Below are 14039 nucleotides of genomic sequence, written 5' to 3'. Positions count from 1 at the left end.
GAATCATAAATTTTACATTTCCGACTAAGAATCATAAATTGTAAGAAGTTTAAAAGGCTGCGGCGGCCCGCAGTTAAAAAGGGTATTTATTTATAGCTACGGCCGGGCCAAAACGTAAAAAACACGTTTTTCAATCTTATTTTCTCTCGTTATAAGCAAATTTACCTCGCTATAAAAGGTTATAGTTCAATAGAAATTTCACGGGACATCTAATGTACCTCGTTATAAGCGAAACCTCGTAATAACCGTGTTCGTTATAAAGGGAGTATACTGTATATATATACAAATATGTCCAAAAGTTTGGAATATTGGAATATTTGATCTTTTTATTGATTTTTATATCTAAACTCTTCTGAATAGTTAAACATCATTTTGTTTCAATTCTCAACAATACTAAATAAATCTCAAAACCAGATAAAAGATATGCAAAAAAATTATTTATTTTCTTGGAGTGAAAAACTTACAATGTACAACTTACATTTAAAAATACACTAGTATAGAAAAAAATAATTTTTAATAAAACTAATAACTAGTATTTTCCTCTATTGGCCTGTATGCATGCCTGTAGGTGATTTGGCATGCTGCCGATTAACTGGTCGAGCTGGACTTGCGGAATTTTCTCCCATTCTTCACGAGCATCATCGCTTAGTTCTCGAAAGTGTAATAGGAGGATTGTTTCGCTTCTTGATGCGTGTTTTGAGAATGCCCCAAGCTTGTTCAATAACGTTCATGTCGGGGGAATTCGAGGGCCACTGTAATGTAGATATTCCTTCTTCTTCCAGAAAATTTTGTACTACTGCTGTTCGATGAGGAGGGGCATTGTCATGCATAAACACAAATTCATCACCAAATTCCCCTCGGAATAGACGTACAACAGGATTTAAAATTTCCTCGATGTACACAGCACTAGTAACTCTTCTCTCGAGAACCAGCAGTGGCGTCCGTGTATCACTCATAATACCAACCCAAACCATAATACTGCCATCTTCAAATGGGATATGAGGTTGGGCTGTTTCTAGTCGGGCTTGTCGTCCTGGAGCCCTCCGAACCAGTGTTCTTTGCGAATTAGATACCAAGCCAATTTTTGACTCGTCAGAGAACATCACGATATTCCAGTTAAAACCATAATGCACCATTTCTCTAGCCTATTGCAACCTTACTATTTTGTGTTGGTAGGTTAGTTTAGGAACACGTAGCGGTCTTCTACGATACAAATTTACCGCATTTAGTCTACGTGTTATTGTTTGCCGTGAAATATTCAGTTCTTGAAGCCTAGAAATTTCTCTGAAAATGCCACTTGTAGATTCCAGACGATTCTACGAGCCATCAATGTTATTTGCCGGTCTTTTGCTGCAGTTGTACATTGACTTCTACCACTTCTGGGACGATCCTTGATGTCATTTGTATCTTGGATTTTTTTTTTAATTTTCGATACAGCACTCTGAGTAAGATTAACAATATTCGCGATATAACTTTGACTAAAGCCCTGTTGTAACATAGCAATTACTCTAGATCTGTCAAAATGAGATATCACATTTCTAGGCATTTTTAAACGGCCCAATTCAAATTTAAACAAAGACTGAAATAATGTGTAAATACGCTAATCAGTTGAATGCGACCAAAATCATACAAAAACGATTCAAATTTTTTATCATTTTCATTTAAAAACGCTCTAGAATAAATATCAACAACAGTTTTAAAACCACCATACGCGTAGATATATTATTTATACGTATTCCAAACTTTTGGACATGTGTGTATATATATATTCCAAAAGCGCAGTGAACAGTTTCGTCTCTCTGACGTACTCCACGTTGTATCGGTAATTTCTGAGTTTGACGATCACCCACTCTAACTAGCTATTGCGTTTTGGTGTCTGTGTTTAATTTTATTTATATACCGATAGTCAGCGGATAGCGGGTAGGAACTCCTTTGGAGTCCCTTGGATTCTATTGGAAAGTGAATCAATCCCTGCCCTCCGCAGATTCCAGGAGCTTCTTGACCCGGGAAGCTAGCACGTGTTAAGGGTCCCTTGTCCAGGGTCATGGATGAAGTCCAGAACTTCATCCAAGGCGTCGAAGAATATTATCGGTACGGCGAAGATGGCGGAGTTGGCAACCCCTGATTTTAGGGATAGTAATAGATCACAAACCAAGAAGCTTCTGACCCGGAGCGGGCGACTTCAAACACCGTCGGTACTCACAATGAGCGGCTGAATTAAAAACCAAACCAGACTAGAAAAAAAGTCTGATTTCTACCAGCCCCGAGAACAAGCTGGCTTCCGCTCAAAATTCCGAACAAACGATCACCTACAAGCAGTAAAAACCGTAATAGAAAAATCGATAGAATAGCCTTCGATACCGTGGAATTAGACAGCATTATAACTGCCCTAAATAATAGTAGAATAGACTACCGGCTTACCAAGTTAGTACACAAATTGTACCAAAACGCCACAATGCGTGTAAAACTACATGATACCACCAGAGAAATTCATATAAAGCGAGGTGTGAGACAGGGTGACACTCTCTCACCTAAATTATTTATAACGGTCCTCGAATACGCCTTTAAAATGCTAAAGTGGGAAAATAGAGGAATAAAAATAGACGGGGAAATGCTCAATCATCTGCATTTTGCCGACGGTATAGTACCGAAGATCTGCGTGAAGCACAACAACTGCTACAAGAATTAGAAAACGTATCTTCAACAATAGGTCTAAAAATGAACATCAGTAAGACCAAATTTATGACAAATTTGGTTCCCAGCGATCACCTAACCATCCAAAATCAAGTGGTAGAATTAAAAGACCTAGCTGAAATTAGCACTTCAATAACTCATTAATTACAACGATTTCAAGTATTTATATTACATGCATGTAATAAAAAAACAAAGTTATTAATATTCGTCATCATAAGCTACCCCTCTTATATCTTTTAAAACTTTCAAGTGGCTGTATAATATTTTTACGTGAAATCAATGATTTTTTCGCAGATAGACTGATAGAAAAATATAGAAGAAGAGGAGATATGTAACTGACAATTCAAAAATAAAAATGCAAGTGTCAATCACTGTAACTTTTTTTATGTTTACCTACGTCTTTTTTTATATTTATGTTAAGTATCCAAATTTTTATTATATTGATAATCAGATAATAAGGTAAGATAAAAAAATTGTACTTCCTTCATAATATCCATATAATTATATATTATATATAACATATTCAAATTTGATTGCTTTCCATAGAACGTCTAATCTTAGGTAAGTAGTACATTATAGAACCGGACCTTCTTTTACTTACCGATTCCGAGTAGCCACCAATCTTGGCAATTATTACAAAGATTGTAACCTTGGTGGCTACTGCCACAACATTGAACTGAGTTTTATCTAAATGGTTCTCAAATTTTTGTCATCGGTGATTATCTTTTGAGTTTAATCTATGCTATTATATAGTGTAATGTTTATTTATTTTATTTAAAGTCTTCTAACATTAACACTGCAACACAATTAATTTATTATATTTATTTATTTAACCGTACAAATCAACCCTACTCAACCATAGAACTTTCTCGGCGCCATTAGAACATGTGGCTCGAATCATCGGATACCGTGAAGTTCAGTCAGGGGCGTAGCAAGGCTGGCGTAACATTGCATCCTCCTTAATAGATGGTTCCTCCTAGAACCTTGTCAGGACTGGAGCTAGATCCTACGGCAACTGTACCCTCCTTCCTATTATGTGTATTAATGTAAATTAATTTAAAAAAATAGCCTTCACTATTCCTTTTGACTTCCTCCTTGTTTTTTATCTAAATGTTGTTTTATTCTTAACGTTTAATATAATATAATAAGAATGTATTAATATTTAAAAATTTTATGTTCTTAAAATTACGGTTCCAGTATTTGCAAATTTTAAAAGAATCACAACATCGACACAACGACCACAAATCTTTGCAGAGCAACAATGTGCAAAATACAAATTGCCATGATGTTCGCCAACATTCGAAACGGATAGTCAATACAAGAAAAAGAAAAAAATCACGACTGAGTCTACTGTATCCACCTATATGCTATACAAAAAGCCCTTCCCACGCCATATAATTCAGCCTGATCAAATTACGACTTTTTAGGACCCCACACAGTAACCGTTTATTACTTATACAAGAAAAAAAATGCTTGTTTTAATAAAACGTTATTTAAATAATACAATAGCATATATCCAAATGACAATCCATTAAATACGTTGAATATAAATGAAAAGTCATGTCATCAACCAGTTATTATTAATTGGTAGAATATTTTAATTGAAATTGATGGAAATACAACTAAGTGAAGGTGAAGGTTTATCTACAGTGCACACTCAGCTATGTTAGATACTATGGTTCATTGGTATAAAGTCAAACAAGTCTGCATCTTGTTACTGGTTGTCTTAATTATTCTACAAAATTGTATTTCTAAACAGAGGCATTTATATATATATATATATATATATATATATATATATATATATATAGTGTTTTTAGTTTTGAGGGTAGTAGATGTTGTGCTGAACGAGGCAAAGTGTGAGGTAACCATAAGCTATGCGTATATAACACAACAGCGCTCCGTTGGAGAAAGCAACAGACTAAGCGTCTGCGTCTACTGTCCCCCTTTCATTTACACCTAACACCTATCCATAGCATCTTCCCGAGCAAGATATATGAGTAGCACCAGTCAAAATCAATTGATAGACAGTTGTGGTGAAGAAATAATTGAACAAATAATGAATCAAGTTCAAAGTGCAAATTATTACTCTGTCATATTTGACAAAAAGATCGACGTATCCTACGTGAAACAGTGGCGTGCACTTATTCTTTCGCATATTTCAGTAGATCTGTTATTTGAGCTGCCAACCGTTATCCTTAAATATTTAAATCTTTTTACGTTTTGGAACATATATTATTTTATCTGTATGGAATCTATGTTACTCTTGGATATTGATATTACCATTGTACCATAGAAAACTTCCAACGAGGAACCAGGTTATGCAGTTATCGTTTTAACCATACTTTCCCCAGTGCGGCAGAAAAAAACTGACGGAAAGCAGTCCTTGCATCTCTGTCTAATGAACCGGGTTTATCGACCTAGTGACCTCATTGGTCATTTACTGCAGGGACTGCTTTGCGTCAGTTTTCTCTGTTACACCTGGGGAATGGGCTGGTATTGCAACGATCAGTCTAACTTGTATTATAATGTCTTTGGTTTCAACGATCGTAATAAATCGGGTTATAAAAGTTGTCATACAAGTTGCATAGTGTGTGGGTGGTTTTATTGTTTGCTCACGCTCATCCACTTCAACATTGCCAAAATTTAATATAGAATTTTTCATATAAAAATGATTGCACGTCATTCAAGATTTACGACGTCAGAACCCCACAGCGTTGCCAAAACATCAGAATAGTTAGTAAGTGAGGAATTTTTAAAATGTCAACTATTTGTCAAACTGTTATATTAACAGTAAATACACTTAGTTTTAAGACTACTGCAACACACTAAAATACATAAGAAAACATTTTAATACAAAATTATATCTCTTATATAATTTTATACCTCTTTTAGAGCATTAATAGTAAAAACGTCCCGCGATTATTTCTTGTTCAAAATAATCTATCTTATGTGAAAGCTTATCAGCTTTCTACAGACTATTCAGTTGTTTTGGCATAGCACAGTCACAATACACAACAATAATTAGATTTTAAAGCTATTAATCTAAATTTAATATGTATTTATAAATACAATTTATTAATATATAATATATTATGATCAAATTGTGTAAGAAATCAAAACATAAACAAAATTCTTACTCTAAAAAAGCGGCAACACTTTTTGCCACACGCTGACCTGTCAATAAAATTTTAAGTATTCCTATATCAGCTGCGTACAATTGTCTAGTCTATTTAATTAAAATTATTATTTTGTGGAATATTAGACTTAAAGAGTTATTTCATAAAATTTATATTATTAATAATAACAAATGTTTTTGGTTATTTAATCAATATAATTCTAAAATTCCCAATATAATGATGATTACATTTTTCTGATTATTATACCATGTTGACGCCTATGAAAGATCGAGCAGTTCAGTATGGGTTTCGTATTATTAGCTGTGTTAGGAAAATTTGAACTCTAAGGTTGACGTTCTGGAAATTTTAAATATAAGTGACGTCACTTTATATACATTTTGACCTGCAACTTTTTTACTTTGAAAAATGGTATAGTTATTTTACCGACGTCAGTAATAAAAGAAAATCTTCTTCATCTTCTTATAGTGCCGTGCACCTCTAGTGCGTTGGCGAATTATCTTAAGGCCAGACGTCTGTCTGGCATGCAAAAGATCGCCAGTGTTATTTATGCCTGCCCAGTTCTTTATGTTCCGTAGCCACGACATTTGTTTGCGACCTACTCCTCTCTTGCCTTCAATCTTTCCCTGGATGATTAGTTGAGGGATTGCGTATTTTTTTCCTCTCAGAATATGGCCGAGGTATCCAATTTTTCGTACCTTGATCAAATTTAGTAGTTCTCTCTCAGTATTTGCCTTTCTTAAGACTTCCTCGTTTCGCACCCTATCTGTCATGGTATGCGGAACATTCTTCGCAACGTCCACATTTCGAAGGCCCCCAACTTACTAATGAAAGATACTCTTAACGTCCATGTTTCCAATCCGTATAACAATATGGACCCTACATAGCATTTAACCATCCTGTAGCTGAGATTGAAGGAAAGATTGCGGTTACATAGTAGGGGTTTAAATTTGATAAAAGCTTGTCTAGCTTGTTCGGTATGGCATTTTATTTCTTGTTGAGGATCCCATTGGTCATTCATCATCATTCTCAAGTATTTAAATGTTTTCACTTGATCGATTGGAGCATTATCTACTTGCAGTTGTATTCCTAAAAGTGCGTTTTTTCTTATCGCCATGCATTTAGTTTTTTCAGCATTTATCTTCAAGCCATATATTTTTTCTACGGTGTTTATTTTATTTAACATCAACTGCATGTGCATATCATGTTCGTTGTCTGTTATTATCGCGGTGTCGTCGGCGTAACGAATGGTATTTATCGGGCACCCGTTTACCTTTATTCCACACTCAGAACCTTCCAGTGCCTCTGCAAAAATGTTCTCCACATAGAGATTAAAGAGCATAGGAGACAAAATACACCCCTGTCGCACCGGAATATCCTCTAATATATCTCGAATTATGAATATCGGAATATTGTTCTGAAATCTCAAATAAGCCGATCATTTATTTTATTTCTCTTTTAAATTTACAAAAATATTTAACAATTTATTTTAACAATACTACTGAATGTTATGTTAAATACTGATATTAATGATATCTATATACGCTGCTGAAATATGTTCAATAAAAAGGAGTTGGGTGAAAAACTGAGTACCTATATAAAATATAATCTAGAAAAATTAACATGAAATGTTTTAAGGAAGTACTACAAACGTCTTAAAGGGGGACAAATCGTAGTACAATGTATTAAAAGTATGAAAATTCGTATTAGTATTAAGGAAAGATCGAGATCATCACTGCATATGTATTAATAGATATCAAATATGCACAGAAATAACTTATTTGGTTACTTACTTGTTTATTTTTGTGCAGGCAAATGTGGACAGCGTAAGGACAAACCATGGCAAAGGGCATTCTGAGTCTCCATTATTCTAGGAAGCAAATCAACAATGTTACCTACTTACTAACAAATTGGCAGAAAGTTCAAAAAGCTAAATCATACACAGAACATGCTGGTAAACGGTATTTTTCTACTGGGAAACGGTCAAATAAGGAAGCGTCCGAGGTTAAGGGAACTCCATATAAAAAATTAACCATCGGAGTACCAAAGGAGGTGTGGAAGAATGAGAAAAGGTAAGAGATAACATTTAACTAGATAATTTGTCTTGGGGTACATGAATACGAAGACAATGAGTATTTGAAGTATAGTTTAATGGGAATGTATAACGGAAGATACATTTCAAAGATTTATTTGTTTAATTTGTAGTTTGAGAACGATTTTTGAGTTAAAAAAAACGAAAAATAATATATAAAGTATTTTTAGTTAAAATTTAGTTTGTTCTTATTAAAAGTATCAGCTATGTCATCGTAGATGTGTTATCAACTGTAGATGTTAATTAATTGTTAATTAAAGTTACTCTGTTTTCGCGAGGTTAATATCTAGGCCAGCCTTGGTATATTATTCTTGTAGTTTCTTCATCATGTAACTTCTTGGTCTTTTGCAATCACTATTTGATCGTTTGCAAAGATTTACGTATAAAGGTATTCGTTCCGAACCGGTACTCCCATGCCTTCGCATTTTCTTTTCCATGTAGTCAAGGCTTTCTCAAGTATATTTTGAATGGGGTTGGAGATGTGGAGCAACCCTGCAGAAGCCCTTTTATTGTGGTGAAGTCTCCTATGATTGACACCAAGGGAATTAATAGACAACAGAGACGAAAGACAGGAAATCCCTATAATAACATTATCTGAATTGACGGAAACCTTAAAAGAGGTTAAAAACGGAAAAGCCGCAGGGCCTGGAGACATTCCCATAGAGCTGGTTAAATATGGGCCGACTGCACTTTTAGAATTAATAGTAGACATTTTCAATAAATGTATGTGTGGAGACCAGGAAATTCCTAAAGATTGGAATAAATCTTATATAATCCATATATAAGAGAGGGAATAAAAGAGACTGTTCCAATTATAGAGGTATTAGTGTGACGAGCTCTGTGGGCCTGTTGTACGGCAGAATATTCCTTGATAATATATTTATCCTACGACAAATAATTGAAAAGCGTGTCGAAAGAAGTAGAGAGACCCATGTGGTATTTATAGACCTTGAGAAAGCATATGATAGTGTCCCGTTAAAGAAAATGTTTGAGGTCCTCGAAAGGTCCGGATTGGATTCGACGTATATCCGAGCGATATATAAATTGTACGAAAATGCAGTTAGTTGTGTAAAAATTGGAACCAGAACCTCAAATGAATTTAAAGTCACTAAAGGCCTAAAGCATGGATGCTGTTTGTCACCGACACTCTTTAAAATATACGTCCAAGAAGCATTGAGGAATTGGAGAAATAAATGTAGATTTATGGGCATCGAAGTGGGACAAGAAACTCTGTATACATTGTTATTTGCAGATGATCAGGTGGTGGTTGCAACCGATGAGGAAGATATAAATTATATGAATCGAAAATTATTTGAGGAATATGCCAAATGGGGGCTTACTGTAAACATAAGCAAAACAGAATATTTAAAAATTGGAGGAAATACCACAGATCTGAGGCTTGAAAACGCAGTTATAAAAGGCTGCAACCAGTATAAATATCTAGGAAGCATCATATCAGCAGATGGCAGAGTTAAGATAGCTGTACAAAACCGAATAACCCAAGGGAAAAATGCATCCGAATACTGAGTTCATTACTGTGGTCTAATAAAATAAAGATGCATACCAAACTTCGCTTATACAGAGCAATTGTAGAACCAACACATATGGTGCTGAATGTTGGACGATGACAAAGAATGAACGAGATAAAGTAGACGTTGTGGAAATGGATTATCTTAGAAAGTCATATCGAGTATCGAGAATGGAAAGAATCAGGAATGAGGAAATACGAAACCGTACAGGAATTAGAGATACTCTTTCAGATAGAATACAAGGAAGGCAATTACAATGGTATGGTCACGTGATGAGAATGGAGGAGGAGCGGTGGCCAAAAAAAGCCTTAATGTATGTTCCGCCAGAAAGAAGGAAAAGGGGAAGACCACCAAATTCCTGGAGAAGAGAAATTACAAAAACAATGCAATCTAGAGGCTTAGAAGAGGGAGATTGGAGAGATAGGAAAAGATGGAGGCTGAAATGCGGGAAGCGGCAATCGCCGTAAGACCCCCGTTATATGATGATGATGAAGTTCCCTATGATTCTTGTTTCCATTTTTAATGCACACTTTATTTTCTTTTTACAGAGCTTTCGTAGCTTCTATGAGTTCCGTCTGTATTTGTAATTTGTACATTGCTTCCCATAGTTCTGACCTTGGTACAGAGTCATACGCCTTTCTCAGTTCCAAAAATGCCAAATGTATATCTCTATATTTTCTCAAACAATTTGACATATTTATGTACCTTTAACGTAGACATATGTATGGCTACTACCAACTGTCGAAAGTTTGGAAGTCTCTATTGGAATACCGTTTATATATACTAGAGAGAATAATGTTAGTCGATTTTCTCTATGAATTGATTAATAATGAAGCCATTTTTTTTCTACCTCTATAAAATTATCTTCATCTTCTAAATCACCTAGTTCATCCTCACTCAGCTCCTTCCGATCGTATTTAAATGAAAACGGACTACTTATCCTCAGAATTTTGTGAAGTATACACAGAATATGGTATGGTTATGGATATGGCGTATGGTTCACTAAGAGACATCTTTAAGAACAACACCCCGATAGCTATGAAACGGAAGACATTTGACCAATGCGTTCTTCCTATTATGACATACGGAGCAGAAACTCTCACTCTCACAAAAACAACAGCACTAAAAATGCGAGTGGCACAAAGACGCATGGAAAGATCGATTCTCGGCGTGACAAAAAAAGACAAAATAAGGAACCGAGACCTAAAGAAAAGAACAGGTATCACTAATGTCGTCGAACGTATAGCCAAGCTGAAATGGAATTGGGAAGGTCACATAGCGAGACTAAAAGATTCATGGACCAGAAAAGTAATTGACTGGCGCCCAAGAGAAGACAAACGAAGCAGAGGACGACCACCAACACGCTGGACGGACGACATGAAACGAATATCCAAGAAATGGCAACAAGACGCTCAGAACCGTGAAGAGTGGCGAAAAATGGGAGAGACCTATGTCCAGCAGTGGACAGAAGAGGTTGCACGATGATGATGATGACACAGAATATGACAAGAATCTAACTGATTCTAGCTAACTCGTGATTTATATTCATATCTAAATTAGGATACCCCAAGATCTAGAACTGAAGATTACACTTAATTCAACCATTATATATTGTTATATACACATTTTTTTATAACCAACATAGTAAAATTATAGATTTATAAAAATACTGTAAAAAATTGTAATTCGTGATAGTATCAACTTACCCCGATCAATCTGATGAAGACTAAACGAACTGTTACATAAAAGATGTAACAGTAGATGTAACTTTAGCTCCAGTTAAAGCTATATTTTTATTTGTAATACACTTTCATATTTTAGAGTGTCAATTACTCCAGCTGTAGCACACACGTTAACAAAGAAAGGATTTACTGTGAATATCGAAGAAGATGCTGGAATATTGTCTAAATTTAGAAATAAGGATTACGAACATGCTGGCGCTAAGATCGTCGACAACCAAAACGTTTTCGCAACTGGTAAGTACCTACTTTAGACAACTAGTGAAAAATATTTTTTTAATTAGGTTGTACTAATGGTATTTGGAAAGGTTAAGCTGGTTCACAACAAGAATGTACCAGCTACCAGGTTAAAATATTTAATGTTTTTAATTATGCTTTAACTCACATCGATTTTTACATTCTAGATATTATTTTAAAAGTCAGACAACCCTTAGATCCAGAAGTTATAAAATTTAGGGAAAACTCAACACTCATTTCGTTTCTGTATCCAGGGTTGAATAAAGATCTGGTAAATAATTTAGCCGAAAGAAAGATTAGTGCTTTTGGTAAGTATATTTTTAGTTACTTTTGAAATATTGCACTTCCTATGATAATCATATCGATTTCCAGTTCCGCCCTCTCCCCAACATAATAAAAAGCTAAGACTTACCTCCATATAGGAACTACCTAAATACACGTTTGAAATTTGAAGATAAAATATAATAAAATTTATACCTATGCTATACTAAAAATTACTTTTAAATTAATCTGGTTTGGTTTTATTCATTATTTAAACATTAAAGCAAGGGTTAATATTAATAATACAAGATCATTTTGTTAATATTCATATTTTAATTTATTTCAGAGTTTTTACTTACAAACATTTTTTTTCTTATTTTTGTTTCTGAAAGTTGTGGATTGATTACATTATCAAAGTTAATGGTGTTTGATACTTCACGTTCAATCGAGATTATTGCCAAACCTTTTGAAAACTCCTTTCATTAGCAGCAATAGAGACACATACTGTTAAAAACAGTTTTTAATGACAACAAAGACATTTTTGGAACAGATTCCATCAGGTCCATATCAAGAATAAACTGTGTCATCTTCAATGATGGCAGCCTTTTGATTTCATTAACAATTTCTTGCTTATCAAATCTTCTAAACTACATTCGTTTTACATATTCCCATCCATCAACAAACGCACGTGAAAGCCAAACAGTGTCGTACTGAGGTACATTATATGATTTTTAAAAATATTTACTTTTGAAACTATTAGTGTAAGAATTTCTTGAAATTTAATCACTGTAAGCAAAATTTAATTTTCCATTGAAGGAAAATGTGCTAAAATAAAATATTCATTAACTGAGAGACACATAACAAAGTAAAAATTTTGAATAAAAAAGCAACACGCTACAATTTGAATTTAAACAGACCTGTAAGTTTTATCTGTAACATGAGAATCCGTCTGGCGTAAGGCAATAAATTATATTTAATAGCCTCTTGACGAATGAGAGGGCGAATATCAACACGTGCTCATGTTTACAGATAGGAATTTGCTAAATGAATAAACTTTAAGGATTCACAAAATGTTTCTGCTGAAACAGAAATAAACATTCAAGCTTAGATGTTTTAGTTTCATCTTCGAGCGATAGTCCAGCATCTTCGGCTGTTTCTTGAGGCATTATCTTTTTTAAACGTCTCCTACTCGGCTGTGTGGTATTTTTATAAAAAAAATACCGAAATTATATTTCCAATGACTATTTACATAAACTAATACAGAGTTATATATGTGTTAGTTAAATATATTACAACACAACTTTAAAAACTAATAATCATGTTTAAAAGTACAACAACCTAAATTATTTACATTATACTACACTAATCATCATCATCATGGGTTATTCACTCCTGGCGGAGTGTTTGCCGCCCTTTTGGGCTCTCTGATTTATTTGTTGCGGAGAATCAGTCCGCTGTTGTTTTTTTTATTATTATAGCAGCGTGTGTGACTTGGCCCTGTCTACAATTTTCCTCCATTCTTTCCGGTCCTTACAGCGCTCCTTCCAATTGTAGATTCTCAGCTTCTTTATGTCTCCTAAGACATGATCTCTCCATCTTGTTTTGGGTCTTCCCTTTGGTCTCTTTGTTGTTGGTCTCCATCCAGTTATTCGCTTTAGGGTAGAGTCTGGGTTAGCTCTTTCTGTGTGTCTCAGCCACCTGAGCCTTTGCGTCTTCACGAACTTGATTATGTCTTCACCCTCGATGACTTCTTTAATTTCTTCATTGGTTAATCTTCTAAATTCGCCTACACTTATTCCCACCGGTCCCATTATTCGTCGAATTATCTTTCTCTCTAGGATTTCCAACCTCATTTGATCTTTTTGTGTTAGGCACATCGTCTCTGCACCATAGGTGATCACTGGCCTGATTGCAGTCTTGTAAATTTTTAATTTGGTTTTCTTACTAATGTACTTTTCTTTCAGGAATTTTTGGTAATTCCAGTAGGTTTTATTACCCAGTAGGATGCGTTAATTTATTTCATCCGTTTTATCATTTCTGTCATTCACCATCACTCCCAGGTATTTGAAACGGTGTACTCTTTCAAATGTATATGCACCAAGCTTAATTTCTTTCTCTATGTTCGTATTCTCTCTTGAACACTTGAGGTATTTCGTTTTGCTTTGGTTTATTACTAGCCCTCTCTTCTTTGCTTCTTTATATAGTATTAATATTATGTTCTGCATGGTTTTTAAATCTCTAGTAACCAGTGCCATATCGTCTGCATACGCTATCAGTTGGGCTGAAGATTCGATAATCGTTCCCATAATTTTGGCTGCTCTTACTGCCCCCTCTATGGCAATGTTAAATA

General features: G+C 34.7%; 1 protein-coding gene across 1 annotated transcript in view; it reads left to right on the top strand.

Moving 5' to 3' along the window:
- Positions 1–14039, top strand: part of LOC140436462 (NAD(P) transhydrogenase, mitochondrial-like) — a 70484-nt gene that overhangs the window by 28966 nt on the left and 27479 nt on the right. The window contains exons 2-4 of the mRNA XM_072525301.1: positions 7643–7903; positions 11274–11428; positions 11596–11736. Coding sequence (XP_072381402.1) covers positions 7671–7903; positions 11274–11428; positions 11596–11736 — 529 coding nt within the window. The 5' untranslated portion in view covers positions 7643–7670. The remainder of the gene's footprint in view (positions 1–7642; positions 7904–11273; positions 11429–11595; positions 11737–14039) is intronic.

This window comes from Diabrotica undecimpunctata, chromosome 3, assembly GCF_040954645.1.
Source record: "Diabrotica undecimpunctata isolate CICGRU chromosome 3, icDiaUnde3, whole genome shotgun sequence".
In the NCBI taxonomy this organism is placed as follows: Eukaryota; Metazoa; Arthropoda; class Insecta; order Coleoptera; family Chrysomelidae; genus Diabrotica; species Diabrotica undecimpunctata.
This window is presented reverse-complemented; position numbering and strand designations above follow the sequence as displayed.